This window comes from Lepidothrix coronata, unplaced genomic scaffold (genome assembly GCF_001604755.1).
Source record: "Lepidothrix coronata isolate B3197 unplaced genomic scaffold, Lepidothrix_coronata-1.0 Scaffold5, whole genome shotgun sequence".
Classification (NCBI taxonomy): Eukaryota; Metazoa; Chordata; class Aves; order Passeriformes; family Pipridae; genus Lepidothrix; species Lepidothrix coronata.
Genome location: NW_016690185.1, coordinates 72,926 through 98,078, shown reverse-complemented (window position 1 = coordinate 98,078; position 25,153 = coordinate 72,926). Strand labels below are relative to the sequence as shown.

The 25,153-nt window shown below is 44.9% G+C and overlaps 1 protein-coding gene and 1 long non-coding RNA gene across 7 annotated transcripts in view; one reads left to right on the top strand and one right to left on the bottom strand.

The window, feature by feature from the left end:
* The window catches only part of PRDM1 (PR/SET domain 1), a 56,329-nt gene that overhangs the window by 11,701 nt on the left and 19,475 nt on the right, over positions 1-25,153 (bottom strand). The window contains exons 1-4 of one of the 6 annotated variants that reach the window (XM_017830509.1): positions 12,872-13,004; positions 11,120-11,368; positions 4,497-4,616; positions 1,107-1,359 (exon numbers count right to left, since the gene is read on the bottom strand). In XM_017830509.1, coding sequence (XP_017685998.1) covers positions 1,107-1,359; positions 4,497-4,616; positions 11,120-11,302 — 556 coding nt within the window. In that variant the 5' untranslated portion in view covers positions 11,303-11,368; positions 12,872-13,004. Of the gene's footprint in view, positions 1-1,106; positions 1,360-4,496; positions 4,617-5,218; positions 5,442-6,310; positions 6,907-11,119; positions 11,402-11,621; positions 11,821-12,871; positions 13,005-25,153 lie in introns of those variants that run through there. The other 5 variants (XM_017830480.1, XM_017830486.1, XM_017830472.1 and 2 more) reach the window with 5 other exon arrangements.
* On the top strand, positions 12,327-18,100 carry LOC108504962. Its single transcript, XR_001877328.1, has 3 exons — positions 12,327-12,431; positions 16,747-17,022; positions 17,579-18,100. It is a non-coding gene; the product is annotated as an uncharacterized LOC108504962 (long non-coding RNA).

The following is a 25,153-nucleotide window of genomic DNA, read 5'->3' as shown; positions in this document are numbered from 1 at the left end:
GTTTTCTTCTATTAATTTGTAAGGAAAGACAAAAAACTGATGAAAGGATGACATCCACAGAGGAAAAATGTACTTTTGATTAATCTGTGTGACATCATTTTTATGACACAGGATGACATTTTAGCTCTAATGATCTCCAAAGCAACACTGATATTTTATAACCCCTTACTTGTTGCCAAATAACCGCAAAAAAGTTCTTTTTATAAAAAAAACTGCTTGGTTTTTCCTTCAAATTTCAGTGTAGGCACTGGCAGAAGGACAAAAGAATGCTCTATCTCAGAGTAGCTGGCAGTGGGGCAGGTGGCCTAAGAGTCCACTGAGAAGTCAGCAAGAATCTTTCCCTCTCTTCAAGGGGCTCTGGGTGAGGTGCTAGGCAGTGATTAAGCTATGAGTAAAGCACCAAGACTGGAAATGGTCAGAAACCACAGAGAAACACAGAGATAAACTCCTGGAAACACCTCTTCCCTCTGCTAGCAGTGCTATTATTTTTGAACAGAAAATGAAAGCTGCGATATAAAGCCAAGAAATGGGGACAAAGTGCACTAAGCTTAAAAAACAAGTAACCCGATGCGAAGACCACAGGAGGTTTGCTCCCATAAGATAAATAAGTGTAGATGCAAGGCTCAAAGTGCATTATGCAGTAAACACGTATTTTGTCAGACACCTAGACAGTCATGGCACATTGCCACTTCCTGGTACAGTGAGGGCAGCCCTTTGGGAGTATGACTGGACAACCTTTAGTATATGCTATCAAAACAGATTTTTGCTCAACCTACTGTGAGATCTGGACTTGAAAAGTCAGAGTGAACCAACAGCTGTGATTCTGAAGGCAAAGGGTATATTCAGGTTGTCCATCCAGAATTTCATCAGATCAGACTCAGATTGTAAACCAGCAACTACTCAGATTTTTTATAATCTATTTACATCTGAACAGGCACAGGGAACTCCTTCTGTTGTGTTGGGTTTTTTAATTCCCCTTTCCTACTCCAAGCTACCTACTGTGACACAACAGGTGATGCAGCTGTGTAATTATACAACTTATTATTAGATCGTATAGGCAGAAGAGACATTACTAGCATTCCTTGCTCATACTGTAATCCACTTACTGAGGTTCATCATTGTCAGCTCTCTGGAGGAGGGATAGTGCAGCCTTTCTGCAAAGTCTCGGCAATACCACACAAGCAGCTCTTGGTTGGCAGGGATGGGCTTGATGGTATAGAAGTAGATGTTCATTCCATTCTGACAAGCAGCCAAGTTCTGTTCCTGAACAGAGTAGCCAGGGTTTACATAACGCATCCAGTTGCTCTTGTCCTCATTAAATCCATCAATGAAGTGGTGAAGCTCACCACTTGAATAGATCTGGAATAGAGAGGAAGTGTTTATGAATATATATATCTGCACTATACGCAACATGTACGTACAGAGTCCAGGGGGAAAACAATAAGCTTTTTTTTAATGAGCAGATATCACTGCAATATGAGTCCAAGCTGAGTTCCTGCCTTTCCAACTATGACATCCTGAGAGTTACAAAGGTATTCAAATATAAGTACACAGTCACCTTTTCCATTTCAGCTTAGCCTGTGTCTCTGGTAGTATGGGAAAACAAGACACAAAATCTGAAATGCAGAGTACTCTCCCTGTGTGAACAATCTACCTTATAGTCCTTTTCCTGGTGCTATGATCAACAAGTGGGTGATGCTGATGACTGCGGGTCTGAGTACATGTTGCATTAATGCTTTGAGTCACCTGTGTATAAGACTGACTGGCTGTGCTACGTCAGTCTTTCTCGCCTTTTTCTATGGCCTCTGTACTTGCAGTTTCCTACCACCTCCACCCAAAGGTTTAAACTATGCAAACATTCTCCACCCCCCACCAGAGTCCTAAAGCAACACTTGCTCATAGTTGAACTGTAACCCTTTTGTAGAACGGCTGGGCGAGGCAAAGATGAAATTCACAGGCCATAACTTAGCGAAGATCTAGAGAGGGGCTAGCCCATGAGAAGTCACTTTTCTTATCAAGGGACATGCTCTGACTTGTCCACATAGGGGAAAGAAAACATGAATCTAAAAACTGCTTAGCGGCTTTAGGGGAAAGAAGTCCCAATCACTGACAGAAGCTACTGTTTCTTGAAATTGTAAGAATAAGAGAACTACTTTAAAAAAAAAAATCAAGGAAAATCCAGCAGACATGTTTGTTAAAGACACATTGCTTACTTTTGGAGGGAACTAGCTCCGTGCTGGATGAAATGGAGTTCCTGGGTTTCACAAAACAGATGACCAGGCAAAAGCCAGACCTTGAAGCGAGAGCAGCCTGCACCAGAGATGCACCTCACTGAGCAGGAAATGCCTTTCCAAAGGGGAGACAGAGCTTATCTTATGGGGAAAACACTCCAGAGGGTGTTTCTGCCTTTGTGTACACATTACTGTCTTTCGCACCTACCTGGCCAGGCAGCACGCCCCTCGAGCGCCCACCGGCCAGCCAGGACCCCTCCTCTGCTCCCCAAGAGCCACAGTCACAGAGGGGCAAGGCAGCCTGGCCCTTTAACGCTGGCCGCAAACACCAGAATCACTTTCTTTAAGAGTAACTTCCTGTAAACTGAGAAGGGGGAAATACATGTGGCCTCATCAAAGCAGCTTGCGAGAGATTTTGCGGTGTGTTTGTTATGAGAAAATGGAAGGGAGTTGGGTGAGTTATGCTGCATCAAGAAGAGCCTTCGGGTTTCTCTGCTCACCCCAGCTCACAAACTTCCAGGAACGCGGGGCTCCGGTGCTTGATACCTGCTGCCACTTCCCAAACCAGCCCTCCACCACTCCCACGTCAGGGCCACAGATCTGGCTCCCCTGGCAAAGGCACCCACCAGGCTCCCACTTATTCTGGGGAAGGCGAGACCAGATGTGCTGAGTCACGGCGCGCTTCCCAGAAATGACGTGGGCCCTGGGCGGCCCTGCTCCCCTCACGCGGGCAAGGCACAGGCAAGCATCCCCCGTGCACAGAGCAGATGTTCCTGCTTCTGCCAGCAAGCCCAGGATGCCTTTAATAACATGTGGAAAGTTATCTCCCACAATTTCCTTTGCATATGCAAGCCTGTGTCAGACCCCTAGGAAGGAATTAATTTTCAGTGCAGCAGTCTGTCTTGAACGAATCAAGAGATTATAACAGGGAATTTAATGATGCTTAGATGGCTCCTAGGATAGTTTTTCTGAGGATCCCTCCGCATGAAGGCTTAAAATCACATCATGAGAATGATGTCATCTTTCTTGCTGCAATATACGAATGAAGTCCTGCAAGATGTTTAGCAGTCCCTCTTCTCTGTGTCTGCTTATCTTATTAACAACTGGCAGGACTAGGGCCAGCGTACCAGATTCTTCCTATACTGCACAAAAGCTCCCAAAAAATTCATCAAAAAGAAACTTTCTGTGGCCTTATGAATGTGAAAAGAGTTGCCTGCTTTGTAAAAATGGTCATGCAAATAACTGCCTGTGCAGTCCTTTATTACATTGCACAAAGACGATCTGAGAAAACCAAAATGATTCAATTAGGTAGGAAGAAAGGGGTATGGGGAACACTGGTGCTTGGCCTGGGTTTCACCTGGATATGAGGTTGGTATATTACTAAGGCAGGCAGGCACCTGAGCACAGAGGCTTGGACACAGTCCCAAATCCATGGATTTAGGCACAAACAAAGTGACTAGAAGGCAGCAAAACAAATCTATGGAAGGACATGGGGCTAAGGAATATTCTCTAACAAGTAATAGTGGGTCTGTAAGGAAACTGAGAATTATGTCAATTGATAAACTGGAAGCACATTCCCTTGCACAGACTGCTCAAGCAAAAACAAATTGGCTAGTGCTCCCTTCCATCTTATGCTGTGGAGTACAGCTTAGGCACCACCTCTAGTGTTTGTCTCTTTTTCCCTCACTAAGATCCTTGGGCTGCTCTTCTAACAGTCCTGAGGTGGACTAGAAAAATTTATGACTTGAATGGTATACACTGAAGACCACCACCACCACTGTGTTATAGCAGTTCTATTCAAAACCCATGAAAAAATGTCACCAAATGTATCAAAATTGCAGAGTAAAAGTTTATGCACTACTTTCACAGCTTCTTCACAGTGGGAAAAATCAAGGACTGATACGTGCATAAACTAGACTGACCTTCCACTGTGAAGAAATGCAAAATAGCCTACCATTACAGCAAGCAGCAGAACTATTTCTTTACAGAACCGAGCACCGACCCGTATTGAAAGAGAGAGCCAAAGTGACAGAGAGAAGGGCTGTGCATCTCCACTGCTCTCTCCACCCACACAGTCCCTACATCCAAGACAGCCAGGCTTTTACTCAGCTTAATTCACCCACTGGCTCTGTTCATGCCTGGCAGTGTACAGAGGTTGTCCTCTGCATCAGATGGGTCTGCAGCAGGAAGTGACCCAGCTTCTCAGCCCTACTCATTTAGTGATCTGCTTACTGCAACAACATGGTGCTATTTTTTCCTGCTTACCCGCCAAAAGTATTTTCTGTTCGCATTCTTGGGAACCGTATCGCTGGTATAGATCTCTCCTACCAGGGGTCCAAAGCGTGTTCCTTTTGGGATGTACTCTTTGCTTATAACTCCAGTGACCTACAAGAGCAACAGAGGATCAGTTCATTGCCAGCAGAAACTGAGAAGTCTTCCTCTTTTGCCCTGTCCCCCTTAACAAAGTAAAGCAGACAACACAAGAAATTTTCAGTGACAGGTCAGCAAAACAGAAATAAATGAACAGTCATGTTGGATACAATACAAAGAGCTTTGTAAGATACTAGCATTTTACCAAGATATATGGAAACCAATGATTAATACCACCTTAAAAATTGATTTTGTGGAAATATATTCACAAGAAGAAACAGTAAGTGAAACGTGCAGAGACTACCAAATATCTTCAGAAGTTATTTCTTCCATCAAAGGCAACCCCCAAAAGTCTAGTTCCAGCAAACAAAAATATTCAGTATCTAGCAATCACTTCACTGCTACAGAACTCACTTTTCTAATAAGTTAGGAACTGGAATGACTGCTCCTCCAGATCAAAACGAAACCACCCTCCACCCTCCTCCATTCTTCACTCTACACCCACCCTGATAGCTAAATAGAGAACAAAACAAAAAAAAAGACAACCTACAGTTCTCTTACCAGCATACAGTGGCATACAAAACAGAATATGAAATAGGTTTGGGACATGTACTCACAGGTCACCTTCTTCTATAAAAAGGAATCAGCAGTTCCAGTAACATATATTAAGTGGGTTTGGTCAAAAAGCCATAAGGGTTTTGAAGAAAATGCTCCACTATGGTAGGTCTAGGAAATGTACTCTGGTTGTTCAGCTTCCTTCTTGACAGTAATTATACCAAAAAAAGTCACTGACCACAAATCAGGAAGCAATTCATCATTATTCAGAAGAACGTGCCTTGGAGTAACCCTTTGCAAAACACTGCTGAGTTACTGGTTTTGTCTCTCTGTTTCTCACTAATCTTCTTAAATTTAATGTATCCAAATGATGTTAAAAACCCAATAATTTTGTAAACCAAGACCCCCAAGCCCTTGCCAGATTGATCCTGCTGCTCAGATAGTGGAAAAAAAGGAAGGTAAAAAGCTCATTAATTCTGCAATATACAAACTTTCATGGTAAAATGAATTACACATATCCCTTTCACACAACTTGCCACTTGTCTTTTTACTCACTAGGATTTCAGGACAAGACAAGAACACCAGAAGTTGTTGATGAAGACTGAGAGTTGTGATTACTGCTGTCTGTACGCCAAAATGAATCGATGTCCTTACCAAATCAGACACATCAGCGGCAGTCATCAGACCCCACAGACAGCTCACTTCAGTGAGCTTTTATTTTTCTTTTAACAGTCCTTCTCAGCAAAGCGTGGTAGAAATCCCGGGCTGTATGAAGACAGCCCTTCATAAATTAGCAAAGCCTTCTGATTTTCTCATGCTACATTTTCTTCTGTTGTATAACTCTTAATGTATAAGAAAGAGACAGACAGAGAAATCCTTGCCTGTGTACTGGTCAAGATTAAAAATTCCAATAAACAACTAACACCTAGCAAAAATAAAGGGGACAAATGACAACCATGGAATCAAGTAATCACCTGGAAACAGATTGCTGGGTGTATGCTGTGGCTGTTTGTACTCGTTTGCATTTCAACGTGTGTTTCAGCACACTACCAAAAAAATTTAAACATCAACAGTAGAGGTAGTTAAATACTCCATTGACCTGTGCATCTGGACGGAAGGGAGAGAAGGACTTCCAGAAATTTTCCTACACCTACCATATGCTGAAACAAGCTCAGTGGCTCAGTTTTATTTTTGTCTTGCTTGTACTTGTCTCATAAAGAGCTGAAAAAGGCAGATGTTCTTCTCATTTTCCCTATATATCTTCATTTACATCCATCTGCTCTCTCAAGAAAAGTTCACAACCAAGCTACAGCACACCCTACCAGTTTTACTACATGATAGGTTGAGTTTTTTCATGGTTTTAAAAATATCTTGGCCTTAATTAAAACGACTTTAATGAAATTCTCAGAATTTCTAGAAATCACTCCTTGAACTAGTCAACTTGAAACAGTCTCTGACACAGCAGATACTGTTTGATATCCACCTTACAGACAGTGTTTGCCTCTTCCCCGGTTTAGCTGAACACAAAGATGATTTCTCAGCCTGTACCCATCAGAAAGTTGTTTTGGCAGAGGATGTTCTTGCACAGGCATGTGTGCCAACACTGAAATTTTGCTAACCCAGACTAAAGCTGCCCAGATGACTTTTAGCTGAGGGTGGCTTTCTGGTCAGGAATTCTTGGCCTTCACCGTGCCCCCGCAAGCTCAGCTGCAGAGGCCGATGAGGGGCACTCTCCAGGAGAAGGGTGCCAGCAGTGCCAAGGCAGGCTGGCTCCAGACTGCCGGCAACCCCCCTGCCGCAGCCAAAAGGGACTCCTGCCTCTCCGCAGCTTAGCCGGACGGCTTAATAAGAGGTCAGGAAGCAGGGAGCTTCTCAGGGCCAGGAGGCAGGACAGCGGCGGAACTCCAGGTCCGGAGCCCGGGGTGAGCCGTTCCCGGGCTGCCGGAGGGCTGTGCCAGAGCGGCACTTCGGAGCTCTGTCCGCCAGGTGTCCCCTCGGCGGGGAGCCCTTGACGGGAGCCGCGGGCGCTCCCAAAAAACAGAGCCCCGGCGCTGTTTGCGGGGCTCGGACCGCGCCGCACGGCAGACACGCGCGACTTAGCCCACAAGTTCCTCTGCAGAGTCGTTCAGCTCCTCTCCCTTCAGAGCTTCCAGCACTGCGCCGCATCCCTCCTCTCAGTACAGCAGCGTTTCCAGCAGGAAGGCGCAGCCCGGCGGCAGCCCGAGCCCGCACGGCTCTGCTGCGGCCAGGCTGCGCTCGTCGCTGCCCGAGCGGGCCGGGGCGCGCCCGCGGAGCCGCCTGCGAGCGGGGCCAGCTGCGAGCGGGGCCGGCGGGGCCAGCGCGGCCGCCGGCGGGGCGGCCCGGCACGGGGAGCCCGGGGCCGGCGGGAGCCCGGGCCGGCGGCCCTGGAACTGACCAGGGTCCTAATGAGGCGCCGGGGGCCGGACACGCCCGGGGCCCGCCAGGCCCAGTTAGCACATCCTGGCCTGCCCGCGGCTCTCGGCCATGAGCTGGACCGGCTCCGGTTCCAAATCTGATCTGAGATGGCGCTTCGGAAGATCAACGCTCCTACATCCTTGTCTGGGGAGAGGGTACTGAAGTAAACAACGACTCCTGTTAACTCTGCAAGGGTATTTTGCAATGGGACCACTGAGCTGCTTAAAAAAATCCAAAACACCGAACAAACTCTTACTGGCTTCATTAGAACAGCAGTATTCTCCACATGCAAACAGGACAGGCCATCATGAGTCCTGGAATAACACCGATTTTATTTTTTTTTTAACTACTAGTCCTACAGTTACATAATTTTTACTCCTTTGTTCAGTGACCAGTTTTCTAAAAGTGATGCCACAAAATAAAATCCTTTCAGGTGGCTTCCTCAGTGACAACACATAAAATGAATAAAAGCAATAGAGGGGAGCAAGTGTTTAAGGTCACACTTCGTAACAGCTCAAAATCACTGCTTTCACCAAAATCACTGATTCAGGGTCTATCTCTAAGAAATGGTCTTATTATAGAAATGCAACTGCAATGGGTGGTTTGCTGAGACATGTTTTGCTCTGCCTAAGCTCACAGACCAGGATGAGGCACTAGTAATACTCAAGACAGCAGAGTAACTGGCGCTTTATATCAGAATCTGTTGGGGCTTTAAGCACTGAGACCAAAGGAAAAATTATTGAAAAACAATGTTTTTAAATGTCTCCATGAAAAGATCATTCACATATGGCCTTCCAGAACATGAGCCTAACACCGCATTTCTTCATTTTTTGACAATTGCCAAAACTAGAGGAAAGGATAAATAATTCATGCACAGAAATAAATAAATGACTTCATGCAAATCTAACAGCCCAAAATGTTTTGAGCAGTAGTAATTCATTTTTTTAAAATGCTGACACATTCTGTGAACTCACAACAAAAAATGTGTCCTTCAGAAAAGTCCCTGATCAAGATCCAAGAATAAACAAGAGTATGATGACGTGTCATGGGCTCCCTTGCAAGTTGCATAAACCTTTAAAGAAGAGCTATTCGCTCCACAAAGCATGCAAAGAGAAGAAACAGAAAAAGCAACCCTCCCCAAATAACAGCGGTTGTACTTCCTCCCTCCTAAGAAGGCACGCAGTACTTTTCCTGATCCAACCGGAGACACAATACTAATCATGACAACACTAGGATTTTCATGATCTAATCATGACAGTATTAGCATTTCACAAGCGATGTATTATATATGTTTTTTGACAATAAACTGACTCAGCATTTAAAACTCTAGGCCAGATGAAGCCACAGCTCTCCCCCAAGTTAACAATGAAGACAGCTCACATTTGAAACCCCCTGGCAAACACGCATGCACGCATCCCCCAAAGTCTTACCTCATCCTTTCGCAAGTGAAAAAACCCACCCTACCGAGCTGTCAGGACTCCAGTGGTTTTCCATGAGGGCAAAACCAGAATCAGGCTCCCTCACTGACCCCATAAACACTGATGTGAAAGAGCAATACACACATCCAGTCCTGACCCCCCTGAACAAAATCAAACTTGGAAGGCAGACAGAAAGAAAAACAATGTTTCATGTCAGAAGTTGCTAGAATGCAAGCAGATTATGCCAACTACAACTACTTCACCCTTCAGATGAATAGCAAATGAGTGACCTGTCCGTACATTCAGTGGGAACAGTAGTTTTCACGGAAGGTGGGCAAAAAAAGCATCATATCAGCCTTTTCTTCCAGAGCTACCTTAGAGGTAGTCAGGGTTTGAAAGTTCCTATTACTCCTTACGGTAGGTGCAATTCAGCACAAATAAAAGACCGGGGGGGAACTTAGGAGAACAAAAGGAGGATGTCCTATATTCAGACTCCCACTAGCAGGGAGCTGCACAGGTCACATTTTACAAGGAAGAACCAACAATCTTTCAACAACTTCTCTCTCCCCCCATCTCTTATGCGGAGATGGCAGCAATCCTCCTACCCTGATTCACTGATCTAAGCTAGAGAGTAAGGAAATTACACCTCGGTGTTTCCAAACACAGTGCTGGGAATTTTGAAAGCTCTTCAGATGTCTGCAGCTGCAACAGGACGACTCAACAGGGGCAGAGAGAGCAAGCAGCCTCAGCAACCAGTCACCAGTTGGCTGCCAAGGATCGTCCTGAGCTGTCGCGCTGCAAGCTCATCCTTCAACCAAGAAATCCTCTCATATCATACAACAGTCACAGCTTTATTTCCCTCCTCTTGCCAAAGTAAGACGTATCTAACAATGCCACAACACAAAGCAAGGTTTCACACTTTTTTTCTGGAGCATGACCTTTCTCTGCCAAAGTTCTGCAGGGCAGGGCGGATGGGAAGAGAAGAGTGATTTTACAGAGAATTTAGCTTTTACCTCTTACCAAACCTACTAGGCACTGTATTAGGCACTGCCAAGCTAAATTCCACGGTGTCAACACCCTTCAGCTGGGAGTCTGGCCCTATTTCTGTACGCAGGATTAAACAAGTACCTGCTCTGGAAGGAAATATTTGATAGGCACGGATGAGTGTACCTCTTCTTTTCAGCTCTGTGGTCAGTATGTTTAGCCAAAGCAGAAGCACAGGTAATAGTTGCTATACCACAAGTCTCAGCACAAGGAGAAATGAAGGGTTGTCCTTTGGGTTATTACCCTACCGAACATCACACCTAGCTATAATAGCTACTCTATATGAAGGAGTAAACACAAAACCAAATTGCTCATCCGGGCTCATTTCTTTCCAGCCCTTCTGAAACAACAACAAAGAATGTACCCACTCCAGGGACAAGGATAGGACAGACTTACGCAGCTAGCTACCAGTGAAGATACTGTCCCAGATAAACAAAAGTTAATTTAAGCTATGGCCACCCTTCTGTCAAGCTTGCTACAGTCCTACCATTACTTCCTTAACCAGACCGCTGGAGTTTTTAAGAATTTAGGAAGTCAGGAATACAACAAGCTCACGAAAAGAATAAAGCAATTTCATAACCAAAGAGAAAACAAAAAGAAATAATTAAACACATTTCCAGGAATTTAGTTTTTTTTCCCCCCTCTATGTTTTTTAAAGCTATTTATTGGACAACCGAGGCACTTTAATCTCTGAGCCAGAGGCAATGAATGGTCCTGGCAAACAGCAGTCTAGAAACTGGCACAGAGAACTACCCCACAGTTTAAATATGCTTATTCAGATGCTGTTCAAATTGTGTGAAAATTTAACTGTTTGCGAATTGGTACAGAACCAGTTTCAGGGGGAGGTTGGCTGCAATTTTCAGTGAAAATATTACACAACAGATGACCAGCTCACAGTTTCTTAAAAGAGTTATTAGGGTCCCATATTAAAAGCTAGTGGGCAGTTTTTGTTGGGGGGTGGCGCGTGTTTGTCTGTGTTAAAGAATCAAAGACAGGCACACACTTTCCAAAGCACTGTGATTTGCCTTGTCTGACTCCAACCTTCCCCAGAGCATTGCCGCTTACCTCTTTGCAGTTAGATGCATATTTGAAAGTCAAGTTCCTTGGCAAGGAAGCCTCTGCCTGAGTTAGGGTGCCTCCATCAGCACTGGGATCCAACGGGTGATCATTTACAATGTATGTGCACTTCTCTTCAAAATCAGCTTCTGTCCACAGAGTCATGTCAGCATCCTCCATGTCCATTTTCATTGTCCACTCTCTCCCTTTCACCAGATCCTTGAAACTCACAGTGTTCGAGCTACACTGTGTAGCAGCCTGGAAAAAAAGAAAACAGCCTTTAATCCTCATTGTCCTTCAGTGTTGTGGTTTCCGTCGATACAGCGTGACTAATACAGTTGTCTGTGACACTTTAAAAGCGTATGCAGGATACTTGGTACAGTTGAGTAATAGCCAAAAAGCAGTGTAAACGAAGCTGCTCTGACTGAAGCAGCGCCTTAAAATGCCAGCCTTGGTAATAATGAGGGAAAAAAAACAGAGGAAAAAATCCCTAGGCTGACAACCGCTTTACCTCTTTCAGACCCTTTCTTTAATGCTTCAGAGAAAAAAATATTCTGTGCTGAAGAAAACGTGGGGTCATGGCTGTGAGACCACTTAGTCGCCTGTGGAAAAGCTGCCTCAGAAAAGTGTCACAAACAAGGAGAGGAAGAGGAAAGGAGCCGCTGTCTGCGTCTGAATGAAGCTAAAAATGGAAAGCGCATGTTGGAAGAGCGGAACCCAGCCTTGCCTCTTCCAAATGGGGAAGCCTGAACTTTCCCACCGGCTTTCAACACACAAACAACTTTCAAAACAACCTGGCCCCCCCCCGCCTCCTCCTGACGTCCCCTTATCCTTTGGCATGGAAGGCTGAGAAAGCCGACATCCTGCCAGCATCACTGTAGCAGCAAGAGCCCTGCACAAAGCACTACAACACATTTTTGGGGGTTAAAACAGAAAAGGAGCAGGGGAAACAAATAAAATAAATATTTTTTAAAAAGCTGTTCTATGCCTTTTGATTTTGATGGTACCTACTAGAATTACTACCTCAAAGCACTACATATGAGCCTAGCAGGACAATTCCAGCAAGTCCTTCAGCCCCTCAGTCTGTTCAGGACAGAAGCACTGTTATCAAAGCTATCCTCGAACAGGTATTGGGGTCAGGCTCTTTCCATAAGGCTCACCAAAATCTGTGCCTACGCCTGTAGCCGGGAATGACGTTCAACCCAGTGTAAAATCTCTTCATTTTTCCTTTTCGAATACGCAGCTACTACGAAATTCACACCCCTCCTCCGGGAAAAACGAAACGCGAAGACTGAAACTGCACGATCTTCCCAGAAAGAGGGTAAGGTCTGACTGACTTGCGCTCGGGGGAGACCCCCAGAGCTCCCCTGGGACCGCCCCTGCCGGGAGGCACGGCCGGAACGCCCGAAGAGGCTGGGGCAGGGGTCGCGGCACGCGGCCCCCCCCGCGGCCGCCGCGGGACCAGCCCCGCGCCCCGTCCCGAGTGCGGTCGAGGCGAGCGGTGCGACAGCGACGGACCCTCGGCGTGGTATGGGGAGAGGGGACTAACAGCGAAACTCAGGCCGCGGGGGAAGGGGGGGGGAGGGTGGCGACAGCTGCGCGGCGGAGCGAAAGGGTTAATGCCGATCAGAGAAGCGCTCTCGCTCCGGGAGAGGCGACGAGGAAACTTCTGCTCCGTCCCGCGGGCGCCGGGGCGGGCGAGAAGCAGGAGCCGGGGAGGTGGAGACGGGTGCGAAGGGGGGACGGCATCGCGCTCCTTACCGGGGCAGAGTCCGCGCGCGTTTCCACACCGAAGCCCACCGGCGGCGGCAAACCTGGCTCATCTCTACAGAGTAAACATTTCTCCTTCCTTCCAGTGGCCGGGTCCCCGGGAGACTGACTCACACCTCCAGCCGCCGCTCCTCTCCTGCTCCTCCCTCCCCCGCTGTCAGACAGGTGCTGCTGCTCTTGCCGCTGGGGAACGCTGGGGGGCCGCCTGCCACAGCCGCGCACTCCGCTCGCCCCGGCCCGCCCGCCGCTCGCCCGCCCGCGCTCTCGCACCGGCCCCTCCCTCCCTCCTTCCCTCGGCCCCTCTCCCCACAGAGCGGGAGGTGGGACCCTACCTGCGGCCCCTGCCCCCGCCCAGCCCACCCGCGTTGGGTTTTTACATCACTATTTTTTTTTCCTCCCTTTCGACCCAGACGTCAGCAGGGAGAGCCGCGGCGCTGCCCCGCCGCCGCGGTCTGCCGGGCGGGCGCTTCGCGGAGAGCGCACCTGAGGCAGCTTTTACTAGAAAACTGTTTCTCGTGCTATTTTTAAGCTTCGGAGTTCAACACATGCCCGCTTTCATTCTTCTGCAGTTTGACTTGATAGAACATTATAAAAAATAACAAAATTACTCTCAAGTTCCCAAGGAATATTGATTTAAAACTCGATTCAAAGTGCCTGCTCCCAAACTCTAACAATCATAGTATTTCACTTGAGATGTCGCATTTGGGAGTTTCAGAGTTTTGATTTCATCCCTTTCCTGAGCCTCCTTCTAATCAATGCCTGTAAAAGGAACTGGGAAAAACATTTCTGTTTCTTCCCTTAAAGAAAACCTTCCCGTCTCCCTAGATAACAGCAGGGAAGCTCACAACAGCAGGGAAGCTCACAACAGCAAGGCACGGCAGGCAGCATTTCCAAACCCGTTGCCTCCTTCACAGTGTGGTAAGAAAATGAGCACAGATCTTGCACAGCGCAATGTCTAAGTGACCATCCAGGAACATGCTGGTGATGGAAGGAGGATTGGCAGAGCAATCAGCAGATCCCTGCACCCAATTTTTTTCCCTCCGATCCAAGTCAGCATGCTGGCTGAAGGAAGGACATCCTGTGATGATGGCATACAATGTCCTGTTTGTTTATTATTAAGAGCATTCCTGCTTCTCATTACAGAACAACCAGATGCCTTACTTCCTTCAGTGGTCCTGTCTCTTTAGTGAGGCATCCTCAGGCTCAGAGGAACAGTGATGCACAATTCCATTTATAGCCATCCACAGCCCAGCGCGAAACACTAGCTGTTGCACTGTGAGGCAACTCTACTACTTTTCCTTCTTCTCACATGTCTGCAAGCTTATTTCTCATCACTTTCCAGGCACTTTACTTGTCAACCAATTTCACATCTTCTTTTAAACATACATCACTTATATCGTAGGGTGATCTGGGTGTTATGTATTTCTTCACAGGAAAAAGGGAGAAGCAGTGGCGGAGGGGGGGGTGAAGCAGGTTTTATGCAATCGGGTGCCTGTCTGTCTCTCTGACAGGCATACACAAACCCCTTTCCCTTAACCTGATCCTCCTCCCACTGATAAAAAGACGTGTGGAAAGGATTACTTGCCGTTTTCGGCCTGTGATGCTGAGAATAGCATATCTGTGTAAAGACCTTCCGTATGCACTAGCACGGGAGGGCTCGTGGCAGCAGACATAAGTAGGGCAACTGCTGGCAAGTCAGTGTCCTGGCTTAACTGCCACCACAGCGTAATTCCACAAGAGAGGTGGCCTGAGCACTGGGCTGAGGGATATAAGTGTAATTGGATATACCCAGTAAAACGAAGGCACATCCAAAATGAGGTCTAGGAAGGCTCTGAAGTAGGAAGAACCATTCATTAAAGGAGAGAAATCCGGCCTACTTGATTGGGTTAATTAACTGATGCTGAGTCACACTGCATAGAACAGAAAAACAATGTAGTCATACTGAAGGTGATTATTTTACCAAAAAAAAGTCTCGCTCCGAGAGGCAGCTGTTTCAGAGCTTTTCACTTCCCTGTTAGCTTGAAAGAAAAACAAAAAAGGGGAGGGGGGGCAAGAAGAAAGGGTTGATGTGTTTCCTTCAGGGACTGATCTTAATGTGAAGTAGAGCAGAGAAAAAAGCAAATCTGCTTTTCAAGGAACTGAGAATGCTTTTGGGCTGGAAAACAAGAGGAAACAGAGATTAGATCAGATCAGATGAAGTAAAATGTTCCTCAGGACAGGAGGATGCCACTATCCCAGGTCAGTGTGGCTCTTTCCCTGGAGCCTGAGGAGGCAAGCACAGCCTGTGAAGCCTATGGACTTCAGATAACACTGAGGCACACTCCGAGGCTATCCTGAAATTAACTCCAGGTGCCTCAGTGAAGCTGAGCCCAGAACTACCATAGTGCAAGAGAAGGGGTTTCAGTGCTGTGCAGGTCTAGCCTATAGTGCCTGATCTGGAATAAAACTAAGTTTATCAAGAAAAAGAGACAGAAACAAATTGTTAAGAATGCATACTAAAGTAAGAAACACAAAGGAAACTCTGCCATTAAAGAAATATATAGACTGACCTTCTGACCTTCCTCCTTAAGAGAGAAACATAAAAAGACACCCTGTTCAACCAGAAGTTTGCTGCTCTTTTATAGAAATCGTTTGTACCAGCAGCTGCTATTGTCTGGAATGTGCAATCTCAAAATGTTGTTCATTTCAAAAAGATCATTTTTAGTCATATTTTATTTTTTTCCTTCTCGCTCAGAGAAAACCTCAATTACTGTATTAATCAGCATTTCTCAGGCAGCTCTCTCTCCAGCAGCTTTCAGCCTGGCAACAAATCATGAATGGCCCTAACAGCTCTGATCTCAGAAATCCCCATCCATTTCCTTTGATGCTATCACCACTTCAGCTCAACAACAAGCCTGCGCAACTCAGCCTCAGCTGCCACTGCTGCTGTTCTCCCTGCCTGCTGTAAGGGGAAGAAGGAGGGAAGGGAGCTGGCTGTAATAGATGAAATTTCTTTAGAAAGTTGGAGGGGAGATAAAATGCACACAAGAGATTAAAGAAGAGTCTCATTTTCACATCCTCCCCTTCCCCTTCCCCAAACAAGGTCAGTGGCAGATTGACCACATCAAGGGTAACTACCAGACCCACCCCCATTTCCCACTTCCTGCATGTAGGCATCCTTGTGCTGGTAAACATTTGGGGACCAGTTGTGGTCATTACTTGGAGAAGGTACACCATGTAGTTGCACGACTGCACATCTTTTAAAAGCCAACTGAGAAATCAAACTAAGAAGAACTTGCTTTCAAGTTCTGATATACACTCACGTTTTGGGGCCACATTTTTGAAAACGTGGTTGCTGTCAGATTCAAGGCAAAGAGAGAGAGACCAGCACACTCTAGTGACTGTGCAACAGGAAAAGTTACAGGCGTCTTCTCACAGACTGGCCTGTCCTTTGCAAAACAGAGCCTATAGGTTTCAGATATGATCTCAGAGGCTTTGTATGCCCTAGACAACTTTAGCATGCTATTGCCTATAAGGAGAGAAATTAAAATTGCTCTTGAATCTACAAGAAGGTTTTTGCAAGGGCATTTGGGGTGGTGTGTGGTGTAACAAGGAGGCTTTTGAATTAACACATACAGCTTTCAGGGACTGCTTTTAATTACAGAGCACCCTGGTCATTGCCTCCTAGCACTTCCAAACGCCAAATGTTTATTTTTGTCTCAGCTGAGCACTACCAAGAGCTGATCTTTTGGCTGCACTCTCAGCTACCGTCTAGTGCAAGCCTTAACATCACTTTTGGTTTCTGTTGTTTTATCCTCTCAAGAAATTTTCCTTAAAAAGAGAAAAAACGAGTCAAACTAAAATACCATATCCCTTTTTGTTTCCAGCTAGGCCTTATTAAAATACTGCTCAGATGACATACGAATAAGCCAGAACAATCCTCCTCCAATTGAATAAAAACATTCTCCCAGCACACAGAAGCAAGAACTAAGCTTCAGCCATTTCCTCTCATTGAGGCTTGACTTTGAGAAGGAGACAAGGCTGTATGGGCCTGCTATCAGGAGGGCAAGAAGGCTCTGTGAGAAGGTGGACCACAGATGTTCCCTTCTTGTCTACCATCAGCCTTCCCATCACACTTCTGAGCAATGGTGGTCTTGGGAAAGGTAAGAATGACAACCAGAAGCCCATAGAACAACACTTTTATTGTCTTTGCATGTTTCTATGAACCTAAGTTCGTATTGGACAAGAAAACCTGAGCACAAAAATCAACCTTTCAAATCCCAAACGTGGACTTTTGAATATTCTATCCATTGCAACTGAGTCTGAGGCAAAATTTATGACAACAGGCCAAACCATTTCAACCACTTTCCAACTTTACTGGTGACAAGGGGACAAAAAAAGGGTGTGTTCTGGAAAACTTTCATTTAAAAAAGGCTGATTTCTAAATTGTCACAGAAGAGGGATAGGGTGGTATACATACATTAGAAGGCTCACTCCTGTGAATATTTCAGGTATCAGGCCCACAACAAGCTCACAAACTGAAATAATGAAGCCACCTCAGAATTAACTGCATAATTTACACTTTCATGTCTCTTCCCTGCTTGGCAGTCATGACACTTTTTGGGGTATTCTCTGTTAAACCTGCCTGGTAAGACACAGTCATATGAACAATAGTGAAACTTCAGATTCTGCCCCTACACAATTCCGTTTTCATTTCAGATACTCTCTGGGTTTACCGATCTCCTGGAGCTGACGAACACAGCAGAAGGAGGGTGAGATCCATGGGTGGAACCACGCCACTTTTCTCAGACAAAGAGCTGGCCACAGAGTGTGTTTCAAAACAGATTAACAAAAACAACAGCTACACACCATGACAAAGTGCATGTGGTGGAAATAAAAATATTTACCCACAGATTATCACAGATCTAGCAATGTGACTACCGTGCATCTAGGACCAAAGGATTCAAAATAGTGACTGTATGTTTAGAGCTAATTAGGGAATCTGGTAGGGTTGGTCCGAAGGACCACTTTTTAATCTTCTAAGAGTACAGTTGTCATTTCTTCACCTCTCCTACCTCAGGGTGGTGAAATAACAGTCTTTTCATACCTATGTGTTGGGTGGGGGAGGGAAGAATTCCTCTGCTATTAAACACAACTTCTCATTAAATAGTTGACACCTTATCCTTCTTTAAATGTTGTAATGTTTACTTTGCAAAACCCAGGAAAGCTTTTAAAATAAAGATAGCAGAGAGATTCTTAAGCCCGGTGTCCTTGCTTATCTGCTCTTTATCAACCAGCTATTGTTTCTGGAGGAGCCCGTTGGGGAAGGTGGAGCAAAGGGGGTTAATGTTCAATAGGTATCTATCAGTTCCCCTGAAGGAATAGCGCTGCTGACAGAAGAGCAACACTGGGCTCTCAAGTACTTCCTGCAGAATGTGACAAACCAGAGAAGAAAAAGAAAAAAAAAAGAGGGCTGCAGCTACTTTTTTTTTTTTCCTCTCTCTCCCAAAACAACTAGTTTTAAGAAGTACATTGTCTTTAGGAGAGATAATCCCACAATAGAGAGTCCATTAGAGGTATTAAAGCATTGGCAGTGCCTGATCTACAAGAAGGGCTCTGTCCTGACAATAGACAATTAAAGCTGATAAATCTGCACTACTTGTTGCCGTTCTAATTCCTCGTAATTGTATGCTACTTGTCCCTGCCTCCTGCGTCCAGGGATGAAGCATGCTTCTTTAATCTCCAGAGTACCTGACCTAGTTCCTATGTGGTCTTTTCAGGACCTGTTTTCTTCCCATCTGGACTTCTTCCCTCCTACTCTCCTTTCCTGCTTCTCTCCCCTAAGCATTAAGAAGAGGTTACAATAGAGGGCACAGAAAACACCAGAGCACAGCACCCGGATCAATAATTCTGGAGCCCCAGACAATGCGCTAATCTGCAATAACAGCTAATCATGGTCAATTTGGCACACCAGTGATTAAACAGTACTTTTCATTAGGCTCAACAAGTAGAGCAGACGCACACTGACAATTCAAATTGCCCTATCAGTAAGAGCTGCCAAACTCACGTGCACTTCTGCATTTGTAGCTGCTGCATCACTAGACCTGCCAGACTAGGTCTTTGGGGGGGCTTACCTGTTTTCTTTTGACATTTTATGGACTAAGACTCCTAACTGTGTTTTCTATAAAAAACAAGCCCCTGCCTCATTTCACTGTCACAAATTCTCTTAGTTAAAGGGCTCAGCGGGTGAAATTGTGATGCTGAAAAACGATCATTGCAATTACATATTTCCTCTTGGTGCTGACAGCGTTCTTGGTTTTACTTTATGTCTCAAAGATATTTGCTGTTTTTCTCAAATTTCCTTTTTATTTTCTTGGAAATGTTGGAAGCCTGCTGATGACAGAACAGAAGCATGAAAATGTGAAGCACAGGATTTAGAAGATGGAAAACAAGTAAAAATTACCTTGAATCTATTTATTTTTCAAACTGAACTGTTCAGCCAACATCAAAAATATTTGGACACTCAAGAAGGGTTTGGATTTTCTTTTTTCAGCCCTGAACTTGTGAACAAGCCACTGCCGTCTCCACCTTAGAAATCTACACAGCTAATAACCTTTCTATGCCATTTTGATAGTGACCTTCCTGTCACCCTCATAGAACAATTTGTTTTGACAACAGTTTATTCTGGTTACAGTAGTACCTAGCAGGTCCATTTTGCAAACTGCCCTGAAAGCCTAACCCAAGAGTTTACCACAATTTTTCTCTAAGGCACAGCACCAAATTCCAGGACTCCTAGAGACCAACCCCACACACCCAGAGGTCTCCTTCTGTTTAACTTTAGCTTATCATCCTTGTAGTAACTTGAATAAGTGTTAAAACTGCATTTCAAGTTGCTCGTAAAAAAAAAAAAAAAGAGCGTGGAAGATGTCAAACAAAAGCAGGAAATGTCTATTCCACTATTAATATTAATGAATCCCTAATGCATTTGTAACCCACTTGAGGTTAAGTCAGTAGAGTTCTTCTTCTGACAGCTATTCCTCTTCAGACTACCACTGCTGAAATGTTGATGCTTTCCCTTTTGCTCTGTAATCTTTAAACCAAATTTAAATCAAGTTTAAACCAGAGCCTACCACAAAATCATGCATTTTATCCTAAGTGAACACAAAGCCCTGGAGAGAGTGGTTTAAAACAGCACACATGTCCGCTCAATTTATCATTTTAAGATAGGAAGCTGCCGCAACAAACAAAACACCTCCTTGAAAGTGGGACAGCAGCAGATTGTGGTGCAGAAAGCGCCGGGATCTTTTGTTTTCCTGGAGAGCAACAACAGGGCTTTACAGCGAAAGACAACAGCCTCCCCTTGCTGAAAGCTAAATCAGTTCACATAGAAAAGCCTGCCAACTGCTATTTAGATGGTAGCAAAATATTGCAGATAATTCACTTTTCGTGGTAAAGCAGAAACAAGCAGGCATGCAGCACCCAGCAGGGGCTCAACTGATAAAACGGTGTCAAACTCAAACCATTTGTCAATTGGAAGGGAAGAGAGCAAGCTGAAAGATGGACTCAGGAAGTAGATTTATCTAGTGCGACACATTAACTAGTATAAATACTAAGGAAAAAGTAAACACATTTACCCAGCAGTATCTCCAGCCAGCAAAGAAAGGGCTTCTAAGCCTCAGACCCACGCTGGCCATCTAACCACTCAGCTGTCAGCTACAACAGCAGTAGCATTTTTCTTCTTGTGCAGGATTGCAATGCCATTTAATTCATGGCACTAAAAGGTTTTATTTAAAGTGTACGTTATAATTAAGCAAAACAAAAGCGTGAGTCGCCTGCTGTTCTAGTCTCCTCCCTCCACCCAGTAGCCAAAACAATAAAACCACCTTGGCAGCAAACAAGTCAGGTAACATACCCCGGAGAAGAGCACAGATTTGTTATAGAATCATTCACTTTTCGTCTGGCTTGTTCGAAACTGCCTTATCAGAAACTTCTGTGCCGGGGGCTCCCGAGGCAACGGAGGGGGCTGACAATGCAGGTCAGGCACAGTAAGTCGCCACGAGCGTAATGTGGGGCACATAAACAAGCTGGAATAATGCAGGGCAGAAGGGCTCTTTGCTTTCCATTGGGAAGTATAAACGAATAACACAGTCTGTCAGCAGTACATCTCTGCTAAGATCACCGGGAAGAAGGAAAAAGTTTCAAAGGGCTTTAGGATACCAACCCACAGCCGTGTGGCAACCTGTAATATCAAAGAATGGCGCAACATATCAGCAAACCATTTTAACACTCGATCTAATATAAACCTCAAAAATTAACAGCAAAGTAAGTAATTTGCATCATGTCCCAGCCCCCCCCCCTTTCAAAAAAAAAAAAAAAAGAAAGGAGTTAGTTCATAAAGAAAATAACAGCACAGTTCTTTGTTCAGCTGTACCTTCATGTGTCCACACAGCACAGGTTCCCCACCTCCAGCTTATGCATCTCAGGATTTTAGTCCATATGGAAAGTCTGTCATTCACTCTCACACCTTTACACGCACACATGCATGCTCATGCACACCACACCACACCCGCGCTCTCGCTCCTCAACACACACTGTCTGGAACTGCTCCGAGGATTTTAGAATTTCCTCTTGCTAGCAGATTCCTCCCTCCCCTCACATCCACTCCACCCCGTTCTGTAATTAGGCTTAACAAGAGCAATTAACAAAACAAACTCCTCTCCTCCTGGTGGCCTGATAATTCTGATTGTCATAATATATTAAGATGTGTAAGCCAGTTTAAAATAAAGGTAAATTACAAGATTGCACAAGAGCCATTTTGTACCTATTTCTACTCCTTTTATCATAGGGCTAATGAACATTCAGACACGCCTTTAATTTAAAACATAAAAAACCAAAATTCACTTTTGAGGAGCAGAGCTCAAAATTCACACTTTTGAACCAACAAGACTATTTTGATTTTTTTGCAAGTTTATTATAGGGCAGCTCCCTTCTCCTATGCAAACTCCTTAGAAGCAGTTTTCTTTGTGGAATTACTTTGTGACCCTAAACATCCAAGATGTGAAAGCAAGTTTTAATGCATCTTTTGGCTCTACAGATGTCCAAATAAACAGATTGTAATTGTTCCTTTTGTTCTGCCTGGTGTCTAATGGCATGATACAGGAGACCAAAGCCTCAACATTTTTCTGATAGTTTGTCCATCCACTTTTAAATCCTTTTCCTTTCAGCAATCAAATCACAGAAATTTAGTGTCAGAATCATCAGAAAAACAATTGAAAACTAACCGAGTTCAAGTGGTCAGTGGAGAAAACTTTGATGTCCTTTGATTTCAGTGAACTATGTGTAAAATACACAGAGAAAATTTACAGACAGCCTGAATTCAACTGAGAAACATACCTAGTTCTTATTCTGCTTATACGCTCTGTGAGTGTGTAATGAAAACTGTCAAAATTAGTAAACATATCAAGCACGCAGAAGACCAGAAAATAAAACCAGTTTGATAGGTGACACGGATTTTGGTTTGTATGAACTGAAAAAAATATTCTGCTCCCTCAGTTATGTACAACCTGATTCACAGTACCATCTGCCAACCACAGACAATTTTTAAAAAATACAAGGAAAAAAAAAGGAAAGGCTGATGTTGCTAGTGTATTGTTGAAATCCTGCAGTTTCTGATAAGCTTGCTATGTTTTCCCAAGTCAATGATTTCATCTCTGCTGGGTGTCAACATTTGCACAAGAATAATTTTGGGGGTCAGAAAGACATCAGCAAATGAGATTTCAAAAGGTTTCATAAGAGCACAGATTGCTCAAACCCAGGGAAAGGAGGGTTTCAGCTTCCAGAAGTTCACTCTTCTGCTTCTTCATTCCTCCTTCCCTGAAACTGAGTCAAAGTTCTGTAAAAACCTACAGCAAATCATCAGATTTGCAAGACAACAGTCTCGCATAAAAACCCCCAAGCTTTGCAGTGAGACAAACCCTCCAAAATGTCAGTAAATGGAGACCTATTATGGTGCAAACTCAGGCACTCTTTCAATTGGTAGGAGATGCCAGGAGATCTAGAATTGCATTAAGAAACTCATTTCTGCACTCCTGGCATATGATGTACTATCTTTTTTTCCACTTCATTTGGTGTTCAGAAAGAAGAGTGATGATTAAAAGAGTAGTTTTTCCAGATTTTTTTTCTCTCCTTTCTCCTTGAAAGGCCCAGTGCCTTACTTTAACCACCATTCAAATGAAGACAACCAATTTTGTCTTGTATTTTTCCGCTTTGCTCATCAGAACAGCAGCACTAGAACGCCTCACAAACATCAAATAATGACTAATCTGATTTTCACAATACCTCCCCCATATGTTGATGAAGGTATTATTGCTATTCTCTCTCTGCAGAAGGGGTATGGAGACACAATGACATTAACATCAAAAGCATACATTAATTTTGGGATGTGGAACAGCCAATTTACTCAGCACAGCACATTACTTTCTATGTTCAAAGCATTTCTCTTCCTGGCATCTGTGATGGCTCTGTATTTTGCAGGACTTCACATCAGGCACCCAGGAAGATGTCAAAATTATTGCCCACCTGTGAAAGACTTTGCTGAGGTGAATTGGCGTGAATATTATACAGAATTACGGAAGAAGTAATACCTAGTGCTTCAGAGCAGAGCTCACCTGCTCTGAGAAGAGCAGCATTTTTTTCTACTATGGTCATCTTACTTCCTTAAGCTGCAGCAAATGAGATGGGGGGAAGAGGTGTCTTAAAGATAACATTACGCCACCCCAATTCATCTCCCCTAGCAAGCTTGTCTTATGCCTGAATGAGGCAAGTAACCAGTTAACAGTAATTAAAGGAGTAATTAAAGACTGTATCATAATGCATAAGAGGATCAAATTGGGGTTAGGCAAACAACCTTAAGTCTGGAGAACTTGAGTTTGCAATTTTAGTAATGTTTTTCTACAGTTTTTATGCTGATTTTTGAAACTGTAAATAGAAAAAGTAGACACGGCATGACCTGGCACTACACCGGTGCCCAAACAGATCAGCAACAGAGCTAGGCTATTATGATCTGCCACAGGCAGACTTCTGCAGAGAAGCTGGCAGACCTGGCTCAGAGCAACCATATGGTTGTTTTTGGCAAGGTCAGCACAAGCATTGTAAGGGATAGGACACTTCTGTTGGTGAGTTTCCCCAGGAGACCTGCTGGAAGCAGAGGAATGACTGCTTTCAGGCATCTTGATTTCATGCCAGGTTTGATGTGGAGTTTGTTCTTCCTTCTCCCAGACCTCATCTCAGACTTCTTATTGGTTTCCTTGGCCAGCAAGTCCTCAGCTTTTTACTCCTGACCCCTCTTGTAACTTCCCTTTCCAGTCACTCCCATCTTCCACTCCCACACCCAGGCTCCTGTGTGCCAAGTCTTCTCATCAAGCCAGTTTCAGTCCCTCCTGGTTCCTCATCTGCACTGCACTTTTTTCCTGTCCTCATCTAAGCAAACATGGCATGCTCTCCATCCCCATGCGCCCTTTCCTGCTGACCAGCAGGCCTGGCCTCCACAGCCTGCACAGCAGTGTGGTGCAGTCAAGTCTCCAGGCATCTCCTGGTGCTCCTCTGCAGGCGCGTAGCAGTGAGCCCAGTTCACAGGTAGAGCAGACATGGTGTCAAGCCTACTGGAACTCCTGTGACTATGTTAGTATGGCACTGAGCCCGAGCTAATAAGCCCTGGTGAGAAGCCGGATATATTAGCTTGGGCTTAGCACCGTGCTAATGCAGTCAGGCAGCTTTTGGATCAGAGCTGGCTTACATCCCACCCGCTTTTAACACTGAGCTTGCTCGTCTTTGTCTACAATAACCCATAAGGATAAATCCCTCGGTCCTGTACCAACCTTACTCTCAGTTTCCCTGATCTCCGGGCATAGTCTCTCCTCCTTCATAATCCCCTCCAGGTTCAGCTCTGGTCCATAGGCTTTTAAAGACAGTTCCTTTTGATAACACTCTGGCCTCAGGATGGTTTGCAGTAGGCATGCACCAAACATGCACTCCTCTGCTCTCAGTTCGGGTGCTCCATTCCAAACCCTACATCGTTCTCTCTTTGAAGCAAGTCTTGATGCCCTCCTACAGCTCCTAGGAAGGCTACTCTGCCAATCCTCTATCCTGGCTTCTAGCTCAAAAGTAATTCTCCTGGGTGTGAGAATCAGAGATGGAGGTGGGGACAGGACGAGAGTGTGTTGAGCCTCTATCAAAGACCCAATACAAATGAAGCGCATGTGGAGATCCATGAACTGGGAAGTGCTCCTGGCAGAG